Source organism: Cygnus olor, chromosome 3 (genome assembly GCF_009769625.2).
Source record: "Cygnus olor isolate bCygOlo1 chromosome 3, bCygOlo1.pri.v2, whole genome shotgun sequence".
In the NCBI taxonomy this organism is placed as follows: domain Eukaryota; kingdom Metazoa; phylum Chordata; class Aves; order Anseriformes; family Anatidae; genus Cygnus; species Cygnus olor.
The window spans coordinates 83,504,868-83,517,010 of NC_049171.1; the positions used below are offsets into that span (position 1 = coordinate 83,504,868).

Here is a 12,143-nt window from a genome sequence, read left to right on the forward strand (position 1 = left end):
TCTCAATTATTAGTGCTCTCTCATTGGAAGAAAAAAGAAGACCATCAAAAGTTAAATTCTACCTCTGTGTCAAGAAATCCAGTTGTACTCAGTGGTCTTTTTTCTTCCAGCACTACTGTAGCAGAATTTATAGCCCAATCTTTTACTAAATCTTTCTGGTTCTCGTTGATAACAGGCCTATTATAATCCTGGCTGTCATCCACTCCAAATACCTGAAAATGAAACAAACCATTACACACATTAACCCAATACCATCCTGATACAATGTTCAATGTTAATGGATGGATGGTGGCATGCTGGATAGTGAGTTCAAGTATTTTTTGTTGTATTATGTTTATCTGACATCTCGATGAAATCTACAGATTAGATAGAAAAAATACCTACTGCAATTTAAAAAAGAACAGAAGTTTATGTCGACACTGACAAATCAAGGATCTGCTATCTGGAATGGTCACATATGAAAAAATGACACTGATGAAAGAAACAAACAGTGAAACCAAAATTATTACAAAAATCATCATAAGTCCATTTTCCCAGTCAAGGAAAAAATCAAAAACTAAACCCACCACATTTTCAGAATTTTGTCATTATCTAGTGAAAACAAGAAATGTAAATGCTTAGCTTACATTTACCACTAATACACTCATTAAATTATTTCTTTAATACAAACAAGATTGAAGTTTTTCACTTATCAGGAACTTAGCACACATCAGAAGTTCACCAGATCTCACAATGTAGAATAATCTCATTCAGATGTGCCTTGGTATGTGTCATCTACTTTGTTGTTTCCTACTGATGCTTATAGCATCCATTATATATATCAATGATATATCTGCTTATAGTATACCGTTTGCGAGAAACAATTTTCCCATGACATTCAAAACCATAGCTCATAGAGAAAACATGTTTTTTCTAGTAGAAAACATTAGGTATGTTTTAGCTATTAACAAGATAATGTAGTGAAAGGGAGTTAAGCAGGACAACCAGCCAGTATACTTTCTGTCAAATTTCTTGAGTCATTAAGGAATATCAATTACTTTCAGAATTTATGTATACTTCAAAGATATTTAAGAGAATATTTTGTACCTTGGAAATGTACCTACCATCTATAAAATTTACATTAAAATTGGCTGCTAGAAGAAGCTATGACATCAAAAAAGGCTTTATCTTAAAGAAGAAATGAAAATGATTTTCACACGTGTTATGCCCCTGCAAAAAAATGACTAGTACAAGAGAGAAAGAGCTATAGAATTATTTTTCCCCCCAAAAAATGTTTTGTAATTCAGTTTTGCACAGTAAAGCTAGAGGCCTAGTTTATTAAAATCCTCCACAATGTTTGTGTATTTTAAAGGGATTCACCACTAGATGGCCACAAACCATAACGTTTGTTAATGTCTCAGAAGCAGAGGAAAAAAAAAAAAAATTAAGCACCCAATCATTCTGCTCCTGCTAATGCTCCCCAAATTTGTAATAAAAAATTAAATCACGTCTAGGTATTCTTATGCATGAGTTGCTTGAGAGTATTTTATAAATATTTATTTCCTTAGAAAAAGTGTAACAGAACATAAAACTCCTCTCTTTAAAGATATACTTCTGATTTGTACAGTTGCAGCAATTTTTGAAGATAGGAACAAACCAGTTGTCATTCAGTGCCTCCTTTCTTTGAATATATCGTTACTTTGCAGCCACTTTTTCCTTTTAATATAGTTCTACTGTCTAGAGTACTTTGCAGCCACTTTTTCCTTTTAATATAGTTCTACTGTCTAGAGTTTACATGTTCTTAAATTAAATGAAATTCTGATTTTATCACCTAAGCATCTGAAGGAAAATACGAATTCATACTTCCATAGCTACAGGAATCAGGACTGCAGAAGTAAATTGTTGCTTACAAATCTCTTAGTATTAGCTGGTGGCACATTCATTTACTGCGCTGAATTTCTTTACTTGTATCACAAACATGACCTAGGTTTCTTTCATTCATCGTTACCTCTTCTAGTCTTGAAGCCCTTTTTTAAGCAAATTTTAGTTTTCTTCTTCCATTATTGAAATTACTGCAAAAGCAAATTTGAATGCTGACATTTTTTTCTTCTGCGAAAGGCAATATTTGCAACAATAAGATCCAAGTAACAGATTTACCTCCTAATACTACTTCCAATGCACCCTCCGTAAATAAAGTGGGGGTATCATAGGCAAGAAAAGGTACTGCAAATATCTGCAGATGTTCTTAATTAGAAAGAAAGGGAAAGCATCTTCTTCGATAAATTAATGCTTTGTGCAAGCACCTGCCCTGCTGAAGTTGCATTCCTACACTACCTCAAAGCTCCCCTCCTTGGGATGGACCAGGTTCACACAAGTGTGATCTAACCCAAAGACTAAAACTTCAGAGCTGTGATATAAAAAAAATCCCTTTATAAACAGATGACATAAATAGATGTTTAAAACTTTACATATGACAATGATATGAAAGGAAAAATAACTCATACTTAATGCTTCACAAAATTCAGAACATCTCCGACACACCAAAAATGAATAGTGTCAGAATTTCAGGATTAACCAATCCACTTACAATGTCTACCAAATAATGAAAATATACTCTCAACATAAAGAGCCATGGAATAATCTAAAGGTTTGTGCTGGAAACTGTGTTGCTTCCATCTAGAATAATGTTACTTGTAATTAACAGGTTGCTGTCATAAGGTATGGGTGTTGTGATTGAAGCCTCAACAGATAAAGGCCTCTATCCTCCTAAAAAGACTGAAAAACATTCTTCAAGATTTCCATTTCTTCAGAGCTTTCTGTTCTTTAAGTAACTTCATGATTTCAAATGAGATAACTTCACCACCACCCAAAAAAAAAAAATCCAGAGGAAATGCTGGTGACACCTACTTTTGCATCTCTTAACTATTTATACAAAAAGAGTGAAGTTTCTTTCTGTAAAGTTTGCATTTGTCAGAAGCAGCAGCCACAGCTTTAAAGAGAAGCAACTACCATCTGTATTTTGATCAATTGTGTTTTTGAGAAGAAAAAATGAAGCCAGATTACAAGATGCAGGTTTGGACATGGCTGAGTTGTTTGAAAACTGAGAAGGATGCTTTTTTTTTTTTTTTTTTTTTGCTAAAATAGGTAAAGGGAGTTTTAACATTTGTTTATGACTTAGAAAACTTTACTAACTATCTCAAATCACAGGTATCCAGCACAATGCTGGTCAATAAAAAAAATAGGTTTGCCTTTTTTTTTTTTTAATCATTGCAAACAATAAAACTTCCCACAAAGTAATGATTTTGCTTTTTTTTTGGAGAGCACCTGGGGGATGGGTAGTAATGATTTTATTTTTTTAAACTTAGGTAGTTGTAAGTAACATGAACAAAGCAATTCCTAGAAATTTATTTAAGATATTAATGCTGTTTTTAAACATGTCTTTTCAAAATGAAACTATAAACTCACTGAAGAAGTTAACTCAAAAGTTAAAGTTTTCTGGCCCGTTCTAGCCTATTATTGTTCATTTTTATGGAATGGTAGCTTAGCAGAAAGCCTAGTTTATTGTACCCTGAATGCTGTAAATTTCATAAAGTTACAAAACAGAAAACGGGATCATAGTTTTCCCAGAATCCCTGAAATATGACCAATGGGGGAAAAATCTAGGCACTGCCAAAATCTGCAGCATTATTTGGGGTTGCTACAGCATCTCTGCCACCCGGCTGTAATGGTGGAACTGTCAGAAACATTGTGTAAGCTGTGGTGGTGGGGTTTATAAATAACTACTTAATTGTTAAGAAGCCTGAAACAATTTCCATCGCAAACCAGAACATTTTGAATGGCAGGGGAACAACAACATTTGTGCATGAAGTCAAGCCCCATTTATGAAATGTAGTCAAAATAACGTTGTTTAGCCTGAAATTCAACTGGCCTTTACACAAATGGATTAATAAGTGATAGAGCAACTGCATCTGGTTTTGGCCCCCCCAGTGGAAGAGAGAAATGGACAAACTGGAGAGAGCTCAGTTGGGGCTGCCAAAGCAGTCAAGGCTGGAGCACTTCCCCTGTGTGGAGAGTTTGGGCAAGCTGGGCTCAGGGAAGGCTTTGGGGGTGCCTAAAAGCAGTCCCCCTGTACCTATGGGGAGGGCATCTGGGTGACACAGCCAGGCTATTCACAGTGGTGCGCAACAGGAGGACAAGGGACAACACGCACAAGTTGAAACAAGAGAGGTTCAGATGGCATCTAAAGGAGAAGCTTTTTCAGCCTGAAGACACCCAAGCAAGGTGGCCCAGTCTGTGTCTCTGGAGGGTTTCCAAGAGCCAAATGGATAAAGTCCTGGGCAGCCTGTTTGACTTCAGAGCTGTGCCTGCTTTGATCGGGAGTTGGACTAGAAACATCCTAAGGTCCTTTCCAGTATATGCGATCCTACGATCTTTAATAATAGTGATCCTAGATAATAACTTAGTACCTTGGGTCAGCCTTGTATCTCAAAATCGGTAATAACCTCGCAGCTGCAGAGCTGCTTACACCATGGCTGACATCATAGAATATCCTGAGTTGGAAGGGACCCACAAGGACCATCAAGTCCAACTCCTGGCACCACACAGGCCTACCCAAAAATTCAGACCATATGACTAAGAGCACAGTCCAAACGCTTCTTAAATTCCGACAGGCTTGGTGCAGTGACCACATCCCTGGGGAGCCTGTTCCAGTGCGCGACCACCCTCTCAGTGAAGAACCTCTTCCTGATATCCAGCCTGAACCTCCCCTGTCATAACGTGCCACCATTCCCTCGGGTCCTATCGCTGGTCACTAAAGAGAATAGATTGGCACCTGCCCCTCAACTCCCTCTTGTAAGGAAGCTGTAGACCGTGATGAGGTCTCCCCTCAGCCTCCTCTTTTCCAGGCTGAACAGGCCAAGCGACCTCAGCCGCTCCTCATACGTCTTCCCCTCTAGGCCCTTCATCATCTTTGTAGCCCTCCTCTGGACACTCTCCAACAGTTTCACGTCCTTTTTGTACCGTGGCGCCCAGAACTGCACACAGTACTCAAGGTGAGGCCGCACCAGCGCAGAGTAGAGGGGGACAATCACTTCCCTTTACCGACTAGCGATGCCGTGCTTGATGCACCCCAGGGTATGGTTGGCCCTCCTGGCTGCCAGGGAATGCTGCTGGCTCATATTCAGCTTGCTATCAACCACAAACCCCAGATCCCTCTTTGCGGCGCTGCTGTCCAGAACAGTTAATGTTCAGATGTATAACAACAGATATATAACAAAGTCTTCCACGTCAACAGGAAAAAGGGCAGTTCTTGAAACAGACTTTTAAATTTGAAACCAACAAATGGTAAATTCTCCAGACGTGTCCCTATGATAATCCATTAACATCCTGTGCTTCTCCCAGCAAAACAAAGGGACAAAATAGCAAGCTAAAAATATAGCAAGTCCCAGAGCATCATGGTGTTACTTGCTGGAACACAAACCCAGCCTGACAAGTACAGAGGTGAAGTACAAATTAACTGATGGCAAAGTAGTTTTACCTTGAAGTAGATATTGATAATTCCATCAATTTAACTCAGCAACAGTTTCACAATATTATAACTTAGAGTATATCTTTACCAACATAAACTAGTCATTAAAAAAAAAATCTTTATCCAATAACAAAAAAAGAGGTAACAAAATCTATGTAACACAAAACAACCAAGACAGTCCTTGCAAGACGTACTGGCACATTTTGGGGGGAGTAGCGTGAGTTACAGGACCAATTCTGAGCACATGCCTCGTCCTATTCTACAGGGGCTAACTTTGGAGAAAGGAGAGTACTCTCTCCTGGCAGGCCATGCACATTTTCCTGTGAAAGCAGCTCACGACTCAGAGTGCATCTGCCTGTCACAATAACCAAAGCACAGCTTTAACACAACCTAGCTTTAGTGATCAGTTACTGGTCTTATTCACTTCTTCACCCCTCAACAGATGAGTTAACGTTACATTACATAGATAAACTGTTATAGGTCAGTATAATGACTTTAGGAGTAATTAACAAAAGTGATGACTCTTTAAAACCATTTTCATTATTGATATGTGAGAATTTCTAGAAATTAAAATAAAAACTGGTCAGAAAAGTTAGAGGCAACATGAACCATTTTTCTGAATCACAAGGAAGAAAATGGAATAGCTACAAAAATAAATACTCGACATTTTCTTAATATACTTCTAATAAACTTCTAAGTACTTGATTAAGAATCTTCTCCAGTTTTATCTCGTATCTTTCTATCTCATATCCTATGTCTCATTTGCATGCATTTTAGAGTTCCTAATGTCAGGACATTATCGTTGCTTTTCAATTTCAGGATATTAACTTTAAAACATTTCACAGTTCATGAAGATCACGCTGCAGATGTAGAATACTATAATTACTCAGTACTTAACGTCCACTCTTCTAGTTCACCATCCAAATCATTACTGAAGACAGAGATACAGATGGAGAAAAGGTCTTATTTGTGACTCTTAATAAGTTCACTCAGTTTATAGCAAATGAGGCATACTGGAATAGGGATTCAATTGTTCTGCTTACATACTGACTCTACAAAGCATTCAAAAACATTTTGAAGAGCACTGAAACCTGGAGCATAAACTTTATTCGAAATGCAAGTCTGAAGAATTCTATCTAGTTTTATAAGTGTGCATTTCTAAAGTTTCTCTCCATAGATTTACTGCAGTAGTCCTGAGATACAGGATATACAGTAATTAACAGTATTATTAAGAAAACAGAAAGACAAATTTTTAGGATAATAGTTACAATTCAGAGAGCCATAACTAGGAACCTATCCCATTAATAATGATATTTGTAAATTAGAAGTACATGAAAATTTTTCCCTCTTTTAGTTTGGAACTTAACAACAGTTAAATATATGTTTTGGAGAGGTATTTGAAAATAATATAATTGATATGCTATTAATTTCAGTGTAGGCAGTCTGCACACAAGGAGCAGAGCAAAATCCCAACACAAAAGGTGTATAAAAGAGAATTCAATGATGAATGTTTAAAAGGGCAAACTGAATCAAAGCAGAAGGCAGGTAAGGGACATGGGGCTATACTGCACAGTGCATTAAAGATAGGACCATGGCAAAATAAACAAGGAGCGAGTTATTCAATTTGAAATAAGTTATTTGCCATTGAAAAATGAAGGGAATGTAGATTACAATAGCAATTATTTTTCATAACTTTTTAAGGGAAAGGAAGATGATGAGGGTGTTTAACTGTTAGGGAAGGCAAATAAAAGTAAATTTCAAGAACTGAGCTGTGAACGGACGCAGTCAAATCAGCAAGAAAAAAAAAGAGGGAAGAGATATGAATTTGGAAACACATGCTGGATTTGGACATGGTTTGGATGTGCTAAGCAAGGATAAGAAAGTGTAAATTAGCTAAAACTCTGAGGATGCTTTACTGATAGGAAAGAGTGGGGAAATGGAAGAGGCTTTGGATCCATACTCAGATCAACTTGGCAGTGCTGACCTTATTGTTCAGACTGAGTTCCTCATAATTCTTCTTAAGAAGGTAGTCTGAACGTTCATAATATACAGTAAATTGGTTGTTTCCACCAGATCAGTAACTTCTAACAAAAGACAAACATTTTCCTTCCCGCTTTGAAAAAGTTTGATGAGCCAAAGTAAAATGCCTATGTTCATTTTGTGTTAAGCTACTGCAAGAACTGCATTTAACCAAGTTGCTTCTGAGACATCTGATTTTAATAGTTTATGCTTGTTCTTGGCAGTTAGCCTAGCCATCCCAGGCAAACAGACTGTGTCCTGTGCAGGGAGTAGCTCATGAATAGCCATGGATTTTCACAGAAGCTGTTTATGGCATTTAACTACATATTGAAGATACAGAATCAGACGCAAGACACACTGGTATAAAAAAAGCTACATAGGCAAATGAATAGATCAATGTGCCAAGTCTAATAACTTCCTCTTACCAGAAGCCAGTTACATATTTACATGCATACACATTTTGTAGTAGTTTGCTATAATGAAAAATTCATTTACTTTAGAATTCCAAATTTAAGAGGAAATGGTAAGTTTAGAGACTGTAAGACTCCTCACTCTTCCTCAGCCCAGAAGAAAAAAAAATTACAAACACTGCATTCTTGCAAAAATTTATATCCTCAGATGACTTGATAGGCTTCAACTGTTCTACTGCTTTTTCAAAATCGTATTCATAAAATACGGTCCCTCTGCAAACAAGACACTCAGTAGGGCTAAAATGAATTCTTTTTGGAAAAAGTCACTGAAGCAATGGCAAAAGCAATTAAATCCACAGAGCATGAAGAGACAGAAGACCTGAAAGCCATTCTCTGAAAATAGATACATCTGTCTCTGTTCCTTAAACAGCTATTTAAACATGCAGATTTTTTTTCTGCTAACTTACTTCCTGCCCTCTGAATCTTTTCACACAGTTTGTCATTGCCGCTACTGCAAAAATTTGCCGAGTTCCACTTATAATAAGCCATCAGTTTGTATGTTAAATATTGCAATGTAAAATATCTCCACCTTCCCTACTCCTATGCACCATAAATGTGCATTTTTGGATGAACACGGTTTTAATAAAACAGATATATTTTCTAATTCATCTTAAAGATCTTAAATATAAATACGTATGTATATATGTATATACGTATATTGGGTATATAGCTCTGCGTTTTAATCCAATCGCTGCTGTGCATTGCACACTATTTACAAATGATGGAAAACATCCAAATTAGTCTATAATTCTAACGCAGCTAGATTGATACATTGAAAATGAAACCATTTAATGAAATAACTACTTATGATTTGGTTATTCTTACTTTCCAAGTATTTAGCATAACATCAATCTTAAACTTGTAAATCCACAATTCTTCATTTAGCAGTTACTTTAATACAAACTTTCACAGTACCTGCAAGATTATCTGTATTAACTTTAAGGTTTGCAATAGAGAAGATCTAGTAAACAAGCTTTCTGCACTTAAAAAAAAAAAAAACTTTCAAAAGCATGCAGTCAAACACTAAGCTGTTTGAAACTTTTTTTTTTTTTTTTAGAAGTTACCATAGGTAATGGCACCTAGGGCTATTTGTCTATGACCGACTGACTGTCCTCCAAAGTTGCCTTCCATGTAAAAATGATCTGATATTAAGCATTTTTTTTCTTGCTTGCAACACAAAACCAATAAAGACTCTCTCATTAAGAAGTCCTAGCTCAGCAAGGAGAAGCACAGAACAGTCCTTGGAAGAATGCAATATTAACTAAAGTAATATTAACAAAAGTAACTTACTATAGTATGAGCAGACATACTTCAGGAGCAAAATGAGTAAAGAGATCCCATTTTATTGTAAATCTTATTTACATGCATACTAAAACCAAGCCAAAAAAAAAAAAACAAACCTAAAATATAAGTATCACCATAAACAGAAAGATGTAGAAAATGAAAATGGAAAACCTGGTGTCCACATCAACACCTGCTCAGCGTCCCCTCCAAAACTATTACAGTTATTCCAAATTTTTAAAGAGGAAAAAGAATCTCATGATTGTGGCAACAGAACGCTATTCTACGTATACCCTACACATGGTATATAATCAAATATATAACAATTGAAGGATACAATTTTGGGACAAAAGAAAATTTTATTCAAGCCCAATGTTTCCATATGCACAAGTTGCTATAAAATTCACGATTCCCTGGTTAGCAAAAGGCTGATAAGATTCAAAACAGACATGTAACTTCTGTTCTATTCTTTCCCTTCACTGACATCCAGAGAAGTTTAGCTCTGCTATAGTAACTCCTAATACCCACACAAATTAAAAAGGCCTCCCCCAAAAAAACCCAAAACACAAAGAGCTTGCACAGAACTCACTGAGTTGATCTTTATTTACTGCAATATACAGCCTGATGAAAATATTTTAATATTCCAAACACATCCAGAGTTATTTGCACACTCACTTGTTAAAAGTTATTAGTGGTATTTTGCTTTATTGAAAACATGAAACTCACTGGACTGATAATTTGCAATCTTTGCATCAACAAAAAGGAAGATCACAGAATCACAGAATTGTAGGGATTGGAAGGGACCTCTAGAGATCATCAGGTCCAACCCCCAAGATGAACTGCAGAAACTTCATTCTGAATTCTTTCATCCACTCAGAAACTTACCTTTTCTGTGTTCCAGGAATACTTTTTTTTTGCCTGATACAACTGATGAAAAATCACCTCTATTAGAACAAATGTAATTAAAAAAGTAAAACATATAAAGTTCATAATTCAACGCAAAATAGAGAGCAATTAGCAAGTGTTAACAGAAGAAGGCATTGAACCTATCTAAAGGGCAAAACTGGATGTTAGTAAGAAGCAAATCCTGACTATGCCCCATTTACTTCTCTAATTTGTGTGTTAAAAGGACACTGAAAATGTTTTAAATCAAGATCCTGAATTTATTTTGTACTTTGCGATTAGGTGCAACAATAAGAGTGTTATTCTGTTACAAAGATTCCTGAAGTTATTTGACTAGAGAATATTGTATGCCTGCTATGTTTAAGATGGTCTTCGTAGTACAAAAGAGCTGCTCTTCTCCTTTGCACATTGATAAAATTGATCTCAATGGAAACTTCAAAAAGGCCTCTACAAGTATAAAAAGATAGCCAGTATCCATTTTTCAGTTAGAACTTTATTCCACATCATTAATGTGGAATTAATTTATTTTCTACATCTATTTGGCCTAGTAACCAATTCATACCTTGTATGAACTTAGTTGCTATTTGAACACTGGTATGTAAAAATCTTGGCTAATCATGGGACTTGAAAGAAGCAAGTTTTATTGCTATTTTTCAAGTGTTCTCTGCTTACAAAGAACATTACAACATACAATATTTATACTGGAAAGAACAAGCGAAAAGAGCACGTGAGTTTGTGAGGAATGGAACTGATCTAGCTTAGAATTTGCATTGTATAAAATCAAGTTGACAGAGGACCATATGGAAATCCATGTGAGAGCAAAAATGCACGTAAACTAGAGACAGAAGAGAGAATGTACAACTCATCTCCATACTAATACTGGCACTATTCACTCACTCTAGAAAACAGAATTTGAAAGTAATAGCAATAATGACAAGTTACTCAAAAATAAAATCAGCCAAAAGTCCTAGCAAAACTTTTTAAAAGAATTTAAATACTACAAGATAGATTTTATATGCTTGGGTTCATGCTACTTGTGAAAGGCACAACTGAGTTCTCAGCTCAGGAATATTTTCAAGACAGCAGTCAATGGACTGAAGAGAGAAGGCAGTTAAAGTGAACAACAGCTGAAAACTCCATTGTTTGCAAATTATAACCATTTTTCCACTACCTCTACAGATTTCTCCATTCAGAAAAATCATGAAATGAAATTGGAATAAGCAAAAACAATACAAGCCAAACCCTTAAGCCATATCCATTTTCCTCCAGCGATAGTCTGGCTTTGATATCTGTCCTAAATACATATATGTATTATGTTTTAAAATAGAAAGAGCTTAGAAATAACTATGAAATCTTACGACTGCTTCTCTGTCTCCTGCTAATAACATGCTTGGTGATTTCTCTTTTTCTCTTAGTCTGTAAAATTTTTTAATTTTTTTTTAAACTTACTCTCTAAGATTTTTCTTTGTTCTGAGAGAAGTGACATACTACTTCTAATCATTCCAAGCTGGCCACATGCCCGTGATATTTATTTCCTCTGAGGAAATTCAAATAACAGCACAGAGGAAATAAATATTAATATTTCTGAAATATTAGCTAATTTCTTCAGCTCCTATAATGGCTGATAATAAGAATGGAAGATTTTAAAATGTAATCATTCCAAATGTTAAACCAATATACATGAGTTAAACGAACAATCTTTGGAGTACTCCAGGCATGTATAGGTTTTAGATTATTATTTTTTTATGATTAAAACTGAAAACTATCTGCTTATCATTTTAAGTCCTACTTTTTTGTGTCCTAAAATCAAATCTATTTTAAAAAGTAATTGCAGATTTGCAAACAATTTAACAATTATCTCTTTTCCCACGTTTCAGTCTTGGTGGGCATTTACATAGGTTGCTTTCATTGCAGTGATGTTGCCTGTCAGATCCTGATGTCTCATTTTCACAGGTTCAACAAAT

The 12,143-nt window shown here is 35.8% G+C and overlaps 1 protein-coding gene across 13 annotated transcripts in view; it reads right to left on the minus strand.

Moving 5' to 3' along the window:
- Nucleotides 1-12,143, minus strand: part of CEP170 (centrosomal protein 170) — a 102,179-nt gene that overhangs the window by 38,142 nt on the left and 51,894 nt on the right. For 11 of the 13 annotated variants that reach the window (XM_040553544.1, XM_040553552.1, XM_040553551.1 and 8 more), the window contains exon 10: nt 63-212. The exons of the other annotated variants lie outside the window; for them this stretch is intronic. In XM_040553544.1, the coding sequence (XP_040409478.1) occupies nt 63-212 (150 nt within the window). The remainder of the gene's footprint in view (nt 1-62; nt 213-12,143) is intronic. 13 annotated transcript variants of the gene reach the window in all.